This window comes from Nyctereutes procyonoides, unplaced genomic scaffold (genome assembly GCF_905146905.1).
Source record: "Nyctereutes procyonoides isolate TBG_1078 unplaced genomic scaffold, NYPRO_anot_genome, whole genome shotgun sequence".
Taxonomy (NCBI): domain Eukaryota; kingdom Metazoa; phylum Chordata; class Mammalia; order Carnivora; family Canidae; genus Nyctereutes; species Nyctereutes procyonoides.
In genome coordinates, this window is record NW_026575124.1 from 1744946 (window position 1) to 1757160 (window position 12215).

The window sequence follows — 12215 nt, forward strand, 5'->3', positions numbered from 1 at the left end:
CTATATTATCTGTAGAGAATTTTATAACAATAATGAAATTAACTAACAGGGCTATACTTGTTATTATCCTATAACTGACAATTCTGAACAGTGTCAACGATAAAATACTGCCCACTGCCACCACCATTTTAAGGCCCAGCTCTTGTTCCCAAGAGGTGAATAAACCTTAACATGGAAAAGGACATTGTATCTCAACTTTCTCCTTTTTCCAAAATTGTGATTCAGTTGATAAAAGGAAGCAATCAAAAAATATATTACAAGCTGTAACAAGGAAACAATGTTTCATCATACATATAAGTCATGTTGGTCCAGCTAACTGCACAGTAGTGGAAACTCAAAACTCAAGTAAAACAATGGCATCAAGATTGCTGTTTTGGGGCAGCCCCAGTGGTGCAGCGGTTTAGCGCCGCCTGCAGCCCAGGACGTGATCTGGAGACCCTGGATCGAGTCCCATGTCGGGCTCTCCGCATGGAGCCTGCTTCTCCCTCTGCCTGTGTCTCTGCATCTCTATGAATGAATGAATGAAATCTAAAAAAAAAAAAAAAAAAAGATTGCTGTTTTGTTGTTTTGTTTTTTTAAGATCTTGAGTAATCTATACACCTAACACGAGGCTCGAACTTGTGACCCCAATATCCAAGAGTTGCATACTCTACTGAGTCAACCAGATTACTGTTTTTGACTTGGGAAAAATTTCCAGTGATAGAATCACTCAGACTCAAAGGTCTCTCGTCACAGCATAGATGGCAATAAAAATTACGTTCCCTGGAAAATATTTCTAGGTAACTCAATTTGCTGTAAATACACAATAATGCCAAAGATAGGTGAATAGTCTGAATAAATTTTATGACCTTTGTAAGTAGATTGGAATAAGCAGCATTTTATGTTAATTGTTAACAGGGTAATATTTTTTGTTGTATAGGTAGCTAAGTTTTATACATGTACATTTCAAGTCCGTCTCCTTAAAAAGATTTATTTTCGGGGCACCTGGGTGGCTCAGTGGTTGGGCGTCTGCCTTTGGCTCAGGTCGTGATTCCAGGGTCCTAGGATCAAGTCCCGCATCAGGCTCCCCATCTCCCTCTGCCTATGTCTCTGCTTCTCTCTGTGTGTCTTTTGTGAATAAATAAATAAAACCTTAAAAAAAATTTATTTTCAAGATGAGCCCAAAATTTTAAAATATAAATTAATACTTATTATTAAGTTACTTAGTATTATTGGGGTTTCTTTCACGTTTAAAATAAAAGTTATTATCTAAATTTGTAATTTTAATATGCTTTTAAAATTTAAAAATAGATCCTTTGATTATTTAGCAGGTAACATCTAAAGGAACTGGTTTAAATCCTAATGCCAAAGTATGGCAAGAAATTCCTCCTGGAAATACGGATGCCACTCAAGTAACTCATGGAACTGAAAGCTCTTGGCATGAAACAGCAGCCACATCAGGGTCTCATCCTGAGGGTAAGTCCTAAATATTTCATCAGTACAAATCATATTTTGGTTTAACATATAACCAAACCAGTTTATAGAACTTTGGGGTATATCTTTTGATTATTTGATTAAATATATTTATACATGCTTAACATGTAGTTTGTACACAGTTCTTACTTATTTTTAGTATGAATGGATTATCACTAATTTCAAATAGTAGCTCTATCTTTCGGTCTAGCATTTAACCCATTCATGATATGGTAGTTACAAATTAGTTTTGATATACCATCATTGGCAATGCTATTTACTGACTGTTTAACTATGGGTATAACTTAACTTCTCTGTGCCTGTTTCCTTTCCTTCTATAAAAACATTAATAATTACTTTTGGCATAGGATTTTCTGAGAATCGAGTGAACTAAGTACATGAAGCTGCACATAGTTAGTACATAGCGCTATATGAGTTTAAACTATTGTTAATCATTTTAGCTTGACCATAATGGTAAACTTATCTCCCTCAAGAAGAAAACTCTTACTACAACCATGTGGACATTTTCCCAACTGATCAGATTCCTTAAAATATTATTATTATAGAAGATCTAGTGCCCAGGGTTCCTAAAGATAGGATTTAAAGAATTCCTATTTACTTTCAGTATGTTTTCTTTAATACAGGTAATACAGAGCTTTCAGATGATATGTGTAAAGAATATGAAGTAATGTATTCATCTTGCGAAACCACCAGAAATACTATAGGCATTGAAGAATCAACTGATGGGATGATTTTAGGGCCAGAAGATCTGAGTTACCAAATATATGACGTTTCTGGTAAACTTTATACTTTTATTGGTAAAATGAGCATACAGTACGCTAGTGTTTTTCCCCTTACAGTTTATCATTTATTGTTCTATTAAACCTTTGGCATTGATCACTCTGTTTTCTTATTTGAAGAGAACTGTGTGTTATTGAAATGCTAGGTTATTTTTATAAATCTGCTTTCAAGTGGACAAATGTGAAAATTGTGATTTAAAAAATATTTAAAGATCCTATTAAAAGATAATATGAAATTAAAGATAAAAGGAAAAAATAATATAGTTAAGAGACCTAGACCTATGTTACAATTTTTCAGAGAGCCCAAGTTTCTTGGCATTGATTAGTTGGGATCAATGCAAGTTGTCAATTTTCCCGTTACTTTTGTTAGTATGAAATGCATTTATAAATATGAAATTGCAGGGATTAATTTTGAGAAAATGGCTGTATTAAAAACAATGTTCTACTGCAATTCAACAAATTTTTTTCACATTTATTTAATTAACAAGGGTAAGTACTTGGCTTGGACTTAAAATGGATAAGATTTAAAAGAAACTAAAAATGGACCTTAGACCCCAACTACCTATCTTAATTTTTCTGATTTAAAGGATCTCTTTGGGGCAGCCCTGGTGGCTCAGTGGTTTAGCGCCACCTTCAGCCCAGGGTGTGATCCTAGAGACCCGGGATCGAGTCCCACATCGGGCTCCCTGCATGGAGCCTGCTTCTCCCTCTGCCTGTGTCTCTGCCTCTCTCTCTCTCTCTCTGTCTCTGTCTCTGGTGAATAAATAAATAAAAATCTTTAAAAAAATAATAATAAAGGATCTCTTTGGAAAATAAATGTAAAAAATAATAAATTTTTAAAAATGTGATAAGGAGGGATCCCTGGGTGGCGCAGCGGTTTGGCGCCTGACTTTGGCCCAGGGCGCGATCCTGGAGACCCAGGATCGAATCCCATGTCCGGCTCCCGGGGCATGGAGCCTGCTTCTCCCTCTGCCTGTGTCTCTGCCTTTCTCTCTCTCTCTGTGTGTGACTATCATAAATAAATAAAAATTTTAAAAAAATGTAATAGGGAGTAGTCTTTCTATTGCTGCTTAGTTCTGTGACTTCAGTCAAGATACATTAACCTTTGTCTCCAATTTCCTTACTTATTATAAATATTTGGACTGGATTCTAAGTTTTGTCAGCTTCTAAATTGATTTTTGAAATGGCATAGGTGATATTCCATATAATAATCTAAGGTGGTACGTTCTCCTTCCTACTTGTGGTCATAATATACCTGATCACTGGGTATATTAAACATAGAGTTGGTTTTAGTAATGTGGCAACTAGTTGATATTTTAATAAGTTTCCTGTAATGACATTGAAAAGTATCCTGTAATGACATTGAAAAGTAAAATTATTGTTCATATTAGGTAGCACATTGAGGTGGTTGGATTTTGTATTAGAAGGATTGGATGGCTCAGCAGTTTAGCGCCACCTTCAGCCCAGGGCCTGACCCTGGAGACCCGGGATCGAGTCCCACGTTGGGCTCCCTGCATGGAGCCTGCTTCTCCCTCTGCCTGTCTCTCTCTCTCTGTCATGAATAAGTGAATAAAATCTTAAAAAAAAAAAAAATAAGGGCAGCCCGGATAGAAGGATTGCATATACATAGAGATAGTATGCTTCTTACGTGTTTTTGTTTGTTTGCTGTTTTAAGATTTTATTTATTCAGGGCAGCCCCGGTGGCCCAGCGGTTTAGCGCCTGCCTTTGGCCCAGTGTGTGATCCTGGAGACCAGGATCAAGTCCCACGTCGGGCTCCCTGCACAGAGCCTGCTTCTCCCTCTGCCTGTCTCTCTGCCTCTCTTTCTTTTTCTGTGCCTCTCATGAATAAATAAATTAAAAAAATAAAATCTTTAAAAAAAAAGATTTTATTTATTCATTATTCATTTCAGAGAGAGCGCACCCAAAGCAGAGGGGAGGGGCAGAGGCAGAAGGAGAGAGAGAGATAGAGGGAGAAGGGAGCCTGAGGCAGGGCCAATCCCAGGACCCTGAGATCATGACCTGAGCTGAAGGCAGACACTTAACCATCTCAGCCACCCAGGTGCCCTTTCTTATATTCATGTTTAATGAAGTTAATCTAATACCTAATACCACTTTGAATCTTGAGTAGTAAGACAAAGTCGTAGCAAAATCAGGTGCAAAATGTATTTTTATATACATTCTTTTGTCTGTATTTAAACGCAATTAGCGCTTAGTCCCTAATGCTTTTTAAGAAGAGAACAATTTACATGCTTTGAGTCTATAATGTTTTGTGTAAGATTGTAATAAAAAAGTTCTTCAGGCTTGAGTTCTGAAAAAGTCTCGTGATCTGAGTTTAAATAACTGAAAGCATAGAGGGCTGTGAGAGTTGATTTGATCCTTTGGATGTTTGTTTTAAATATTCCTGGGAAGGGACGCTTGGATAGCTCAGTGGTTGAGCATCTGCCTTTGGTTCAGGGTGGGAATCCCAGTCTAGGATCAAGTCCTGCATCGGGTTCCCTACAGGGAACCTGCTTCTCCCTCTGCTTATATCTCTGCCTCTCTTTTTGTGTCTTTCATAAATAAATAAATACAATCTTAAAATAAATAGTCCTAGGAAGATATAGTGCTCTACAATCAAATGAAAAAAAAAAAAAAAGAAATGAAAAGAAAAGAATAGGGCGGCCAGGGTGGCTCAGAGGTTTAGCGCCGCCTTTGGCTCAGGGCGTGATCCTGGAGACCCGGGATCAAGTCCCACATCGGTCTCCCTATATAGAGCCTGCTTCTCCCTCTGCCTGTGTCTCTGCCCCTCTGTCTCTCTCATGAATTAAAAAAAATATTAAGAGATAAATGTTTTAAAAATATGACTAAGAATCAGATTTAGTACCAATACAGATGTGTAGACATGTATAGATATATATGCTAATTTGTTTAGTTTCTTCAAATTTAGATTACTATTACTTTTGTTCTTTGAGCTTTCATTAAAGGAATAAATAGTTACCACAATTTTTTAAAAGATTGATTAATTGATTGATTGATTGATTTATGAGAGAGAGAGAGAGAGAGAGAGAGAGAGAGAGAGAGAGGCAGAGACACAGGCAGAGGGAGAAGCAGGCTCCATGCCGGGAGCCCGACACGGGACTCAATCCCGGGACTCCAGGATCCCGCTCCGGGCCAAAGGCAGGCGCCAAACTGCCGAGCCACCCAGGGATCCCCAGTTATCACATTTTTAAAGTATTTAAGATAGTGTTTTACAGTAGGGTAGCCAGGTACCTTCAGTATTAATAGTGTTGTGTTCATTACTTGATAAAATAATTTTTAAACTGATCTGAAATCTATCTAAAGAAAGGATAGGTTGAAATTAGTTTGACTTTGTTATAATTCAGTTAAGCTGAATTCTAAAAATAATTCGGTTTTGTTGTGAATTTTAATTTGTTCATACTCTGTGACATATTCTGAGTACAATATGTAATGTTTACTACCTGTGATAATTTGGTATTAACTTTTTTCTCTGTTTTTTAACTTTAGGAGAAAGCAGTTCAGCAATTTCTGCAGAAGACCTAAAAGAATGTCTGAAGAAGCAATTGGAATTCTGTTTCTCCCGGTAATACTATTCATTTCTGTTTTTTACTGAGATTTCTCATTTTTTTAATAGTTTGGTTAGTGGGGCACCTGGGTGGCTCAGTGGTTGAGCGTCTGCCTTTGGGTCAGGTCGTGATCCTGGGGTCCTGGGATTGAGTCTTGCATCACGCTCCCTGCGAGGAGCCTACTTCTCTCTCTGCCTCTTTCTCTGTATCTCTCATAAATAAATAAAATCTTAAACAACAACAACAACAAAGAATAGTTTGGTTAGTAGATGTAAAATATCTGTGAAATAGAGTGAGTAATGGTGGTTTTAATTTACTTCAATGATTTTTGGGGGGGAGTATATTCTTTAGTCTGTTTCTTTTTTTTTTTTTTTTTAATTTTTATTTCTGATAGTCACAGAGAGAGAGAGAGAGAGACAGAGAGAGAGAGACAGACACAGGCAGAGGGAGAAGCAGGCTCCATGCACCGGGAGCCGGACGTGGGATTCGATCCCGGGTCTCCAGGATCGCGCCCTGGGCCAAAGGCAGGCGCCAAACCGCTGCGCCACCCAGAGATCCCTTTAGTCTGTTTCTTAACTAAATTTAAAGATGTAATCTCTGATTGGATATACTAAGGATCTAGTCTTCGTGGAAAGATAATGAAATACTGGATTGGATTACTTATGGATTGGCTCTTGGATACTTTTCCTAGGAACATATTCAGGTTTAGGATTCTCATTAAAAGTGATTATATTTTGGGACACCTGGGTAGCTCAGCAGTTGAGTGTCTGCCTTCGGCTCAGGGTGTGATCCCGGGGTCCAGGATCAAGTCCTGCATCAGGCTCCTTGCAGGGAGTCTGTTTCTCCCTCTGCTTATGTCTCTTCCTCCCTCCCTCCCTCCCTCTCTCCCTCCCTCCCTCTCTCTCTCTCTCTCTCTCTCTCTCTCTCTGCCTCTCCTGAATAAATAATATTTAAAGAAAAAAGTGGTTATATCTTAATGTATATTTTCAGTAATTAACTTGTATAACGTGTGATCATGGAGTTATATTTAGCAAGATAGGTGGATGGGCATAGAATTTATGTTACCAGTGTCTTCTATTAAATAAGGAATTCTTTCAGGCAAATGTTTCAAGATGTCTTTTCTTTTTTTTAAGATTTCATTAATTGGGCAGCCCCAGTGGCGCAGCGGCTTAGGGCTGCCTGCAGCCTGGGGCATGATCCTGGAGACCTGGGATCGAGTCCCACGTCGGGCTCCCTGCATGGAGCCTGCTTCTCCCTCTGCCTGTGTCTCTGCCTCTCTCTCTCTCTGTGTGTGTCTCTATGAATAAATAAATAAAATCTTTTAAAAAAAAATTTAAAAAAAATAAAAAAAAAAAGATTTCATTAATTAATTTATTTTAGAAAGTGCACTCATAGGCCAGGGAATGGGGAGGGGAAGGAGGGAATGTCAAACCAACTCCATGCTGATTGCAAGCCTGACATGAGCCTCAGTCTCACAACCCTGAGGTTATGACCTGAGCCAAAACTAAGAGTCAGCTACTTCACCAACTAAGCCATTGAGGCACCCCTCAAGATGTCTTATTTATAGATAACAATTATGTAGGTAATTAATAGTTTAGATCTCATAAAACTTCAGTATTATAAAACTGCCCCTTCCAAAATAAACAGAAGTCTGGATATGTATGCAAAGGTAACACCTTCTAATTTTCTTATATGTGGCGAGAAGTAGGACCAGTAAACCAATTTTTCAAGCTGGAAACCTGGATTTTATCATAAACTAACTTTTCTTTTCTTTTTTCTTTTTCTTTTTCTTTTTTCTCTCTTTCTCTCTCTCTCTTTCTCTCTTTCTCTCTTTCTCTTTCTCTTTTCTTTCTTTCTTTTGTTTATTTTTTAAGTAAACTCTATGCCCAGTATGGGGCTTGAACTCATGGACCTGAGATCAAGAGTTTATGTGGTCCACCAACTGAGCCAGCCAGGCGCACCTAGACTTCTTTCTTTATACATGATACATTCTTGACTCAAGTTTTAATTGTTTTTTTAATTTTAAGATTTTGTTTATTTGTGAGAGACACATAGAGAGAGGCAGAGACATAAGACAGAGGGAGAAGCAGGCTCCTCACTAGGAGCCTGATGCAGGACTCTATCCCTGGACCAGGGTCAGCCCTAAGCCGAAGTCAGACGCTCAACCGCTAAAGCCACCCAGGCATCCCAGTTTAATTGATTCTTTATCTGAAATAGCCCTCCCTTTTCCCCTCCTTTTTATTCTTTGACTTTATAATCTAGTACAGGATAAAACAATAAAAATAGGAGCTTTCTGTCTTTAGTCATTTGTACCTGTGATACAGTTCTTTTTCTGTAACATACTTGCAATAGTTATTTAAAAATTTTTGCCTACTAACTTGATGTGTTTGCTTATATTTGAGTTTTTTTCTCTTTGTTCTCTGTCATAATTTCCTGCCTTTTTGTTGTCTTACAAATTTTGATTATATGCTGGACATTACATATAAAAGAAACTAGGAGCTGCAAGTAATGTAATTTTTCCCTCTAGACAAGATTTGAGCTTCTAGTAGGTGGAAATAGATTCATTGCTTCAATCCATTCAGGAGTTGAGCTGGGTTAGGGCTGAGCAGCCACTTTAATTAGACTCAATCTACTGATTGATTTGTCTGATTTATCTCTGTTCCTTAGGCATCACCTTTTTTTAGTCTTTTGACTTAGAAGTTGCCTGTTAACTGTTACCTCAATCCTGAAACACCAAGGGGAATTTAATCTTTTCTTGAGAGGTTTGAGGTTAGCTCTTTAGTCTCTTAACCCTGTTAAGCTTCAAAATCTGGCACATGTCTTATGGGGGAGACCTACTTGTGTTTGATGCAAGCTTTGTCCATCCCCAGGAACTTCCACAAAACCACAGAGATATTACTCTCCCTTTTCAGCCTGACTCCCATCTCCCTCCTTAGAGCACAGGAAATGTCATATGGGGGGAAATCTGCTGTATGTTAGGAGCTCCTATAGTTGGCAGTTCACAGTGCCAGTCCTGGGCAGCGGCCTAAAGCTCTGCTGGTTTCGCCCTGGCCCCGGATCTTTGAATGCCTGCAGGAAAGAAAGATCATCTTTCTGGAATTTAATTTTGTTCTTTTAGCTTTTTTCCTCCATCTCCAGAAACATGGTTTTTGGAATTTAGCCAGGCTTTTTAGTTGTTGGAGTAGGTAGGAGCTCTGGTTTTTCATGATTTCCAACATCCTACTCAGAACTTTCATACTAAGTTCAAACCAACTATCTGATTGGTCTGTGACTCAACAAAAATTGTTATTAGTGCATATCAGGTATTGGTCATGAGTACTCAAATCATAGATGTGATTTATATCCATTAATTTGACTTCTGACAAGATACAATTTCTTTAAAAGTTTGACCAAGGTTGGGCCACTAGGTGGCTTAGTCAGTTAAGCATCTGACTTTACTCAGGTCGGGATCTCAGAATTGTGGCATCGAGCCCTACATCGGGCTCCACACTCAGCTTGGAATATGCTCCCTATCCCTCTGGCCCTACCCCAATTCGTGCAGGTACTCATGCTCTATCTCCAATAAATGAATAAAATCTTAAAATAAAAAAAGTTTGACCAAGGTTTTATAAGAATAGACATGTTGAAAGTCAGAGTTGATTTAGGCTATAGCTTTTTAGTTGTATAAATATTTTGTGTACAGGGACACCTGGGTAGCTCAGTCAGTTTAGGATTTGACTCTTGATTTCAGTTCAGGTCATGATCTCAGGTTTGTGAGGTTAAGCCCATGTTGGGGTCAGCTCTGGGCATAGAGCTTGCTTAATTAAGGTTCTGTTCTCTCTCTGTCCTTCTCCTTCCTCTCCCTCTCTAAAAAACAAGAAAAGAATATCTTTTTTTTTTTTTTTTTTTAAGAAAATCTCTTGATGAAAATGTTTTTACTATGTTCCTCCTTTTTTGCCAAAATGATTTTAACCTTTACTGGTGTCTTCTCTATTCTTTTTTCCCCCCAAAGCAACCTGTTGACAATTTTAATTTTTAAGAAGTAATTACTACTTTATCTTAGTAAAACATGAATGCAAAGTCTTTTGGCCCTACTCTTTGCCAGGCACTAGGGCCTTGAAATATATTTTGAACAACAAAGATTCTTCATGGAACCTGTATTCTGGCTGGAGGAGACAAAACAAACATAATTTTTTTTAAAGCATAATAACTTAGAAGTGTGCTAGGTGATAAGGTCTGTGGAAAAAAATTAGAGGGCAGCCCCGGTGGCGCAGTGGTTTGGCGCCGCCTGCGGCCCACAGCGTGATCCTGGAGACACGGGATTGGGTCCCACGTCAGGCTCCCTGTGTGGAGCCTGCTTCTCCCTCTGCCTGTGTCTCTGCCTCTCTCTCTCGCTCTGTGTCTCTCATGAGTAAATAAAATAAAATCTTTAAAAAAGAAAAAATTAGAACACCTGTAAGCAAGGGAAGGGGCATCAAGAGTGCTTGGGTGGTTTCAGTTTTAAATAGGGTCATTGAGAAAAGGTGGCTTATAAGCAAAGATATGCTTTGCTTCAGAGATCTGCCATGAATAAGACATTATGAGACTATGATTTTACTTCGGTGTGTTACAAGATTTTATGTGTAAGATGGAAGTGTTTATATCTTTTTTTTTTAAGATTTTATTTATTTATTCATGAGAGACACAGAGAAAAAGAGGCGGAGAAATCAGGAAGCCTGAAATGGGACTCAGTCCTGGACTCCAGGAACATGCCCTGAGCCAAAAGCAGATGATGCTCAACCACAGAGCCACCCAGGCGTCCCTGTTTATATCTTTAAAATAAAAAGTTAAGACATACTGATAAAAAATGAAAACATTCAGAAATTTTAAACCCCTTACAGTTAAACTCACGATTGAAGCCATAATTTTCCCTATATGCATATTCTAACATCAATGATAAAGTGTTTGTAAGATGAAACTACACTGTATGTAATATTTTATAGCGCATTTTTCAATTTAATATTAAGTTTCACTGCATGTCAGTATAATTCCATAAAGTTCCCTTGTTCAAAACTTTTGGGCATGATTCAGAAACTTTTCGGCAATTCAGAAATTTTCTGAAAGTTAAGAGTATACTTGTGTATTATGTATTTTCATAGTTCATTGTGTTATTTCTGGTAGCATAATCTTGTTTTCCTAGACTTAGTGACAAAAGTAAATAAGGCATCTCTTTTTTTAGGTACTTTTTAAGAATTGTTTGTTTTATGGGACTCTTCTGTTTATTCCTTTCAGAGAAAATTTGTCAAAGGATCTTTACCTGATATCTCAGATGGACAGTGATCAGTTCATCCCAATTTGGACAGTTGCCAACATGGAAGAAATAAAAAAGCTGACTACAGACCCTGATCTAATTCTTGAAGTGTTGAGGTGTATGTAAATCATACCTTTTAGCTTATTTTTAAAGTCAAAAAGCTAAATTAAATATTCTTTTGATTTCTGATCATACAGGGAATTTTTTTTGTTGGCTGTTTTTTTAAATTGTAGTTGACACGTATTATTTTCAAGTATACAATATAGTGGTTCCACAGTTGTATACATTAAGCTGTGCTCACCAGACAGGGAATTGTTAACTCCCTGTTTTTTGTTAATCTATTAATTCCAATAATTTATCTTTATTTTTACTGACTTGGTATATAGCTTCTCTATCAATTCTGCACTGTAGTGGTTCATCCTAATACCCACTTACTCAAGAATAAGCAATTAAATCTCAGTTTTCTGGGCTTTTAGAAAGTCATATATATGTATCATTATCACATCTTGTGAATCCTTCTGTTTTCAAACTTTTGAGCCCAAGTAAGAAGTACATTTTATACACATGCACAACACAAACCCACAGACAACTGAAATGGTAATAATTCAGATAAATACTAAATACTTGGAATTAACTTTTTTTTCCCTAAACTGATTCCACCACCTGTTAAAGAAGTGCAGTCTGTAGTGTGACAAATAACTACTCTAAAGTTTGATAAAGAATTTGAGGTTCTAAGCATATTTAATGGTGTTTGTGTCTTATAGTCTTATATCAGTATTTCTTGGTAATCTCTCTTAGGAAAATTATACCAAAGTTTTAACTGCTTACCCGAATAAAGGCAGATTTTCACTTTTATATGAAATGTGTCATTGAAAATGTTTAAAAGTTAAATATAACAAGTCTAATAATAGACTTAAATGAGCGTAGAGGCTTTCCATTCTCAGAAGGCTAAAAACATTTATGAAATCTCTAATTGGTTTGTGCAGTGGTTTCTTAAAACAACCCAGTCTTGTCATAAAAAAAAAAAAAAATTAACCAAGAGATCATTGGAATCCTCCACCTCTAAGGGCTGGAACCTAGTACTTACACCCAACTTTTCTTCCCTGTTTCTTCTATTCTCACTACTTACC

At 37.4% G+C, this 12215-nt stretch overlaps 1 protein-coding gene across 3 annotated transcripts in view; it reads left to right on the forward strand.

Annotated features, from left to right (window-relative positions):
• LARP4 (La ribonucleoprotein 4) overlaps positions 1-12215 on the forward strand; it is a 75677-nt gene that overhangs the window by 21676 nt on the left and 41786 nt on the right. For 2 of the 3 annotated variants that reach the window (XM_055337036.1, XM_055337039.1), the window contains exons 2-5: positions 1308-1455; positions 2097-2249; positions 5758-5833; positions 11067-11203. In XM_055337036.1, coding sequence (XP_055193011.1) covers positions 1308-1455; positions 2097-2249; positions 5758-5833; positions 11067-11203 — 514 coding nt within the window. The remainder of the gene's footprint in view (positions 1-1307; positions 1456-2096; positions 2250-5757; positions 5834-11066; positions 11204-12215) is intronic. The other variant, XM_055337038.1, reaches the window with a different exon arrangement.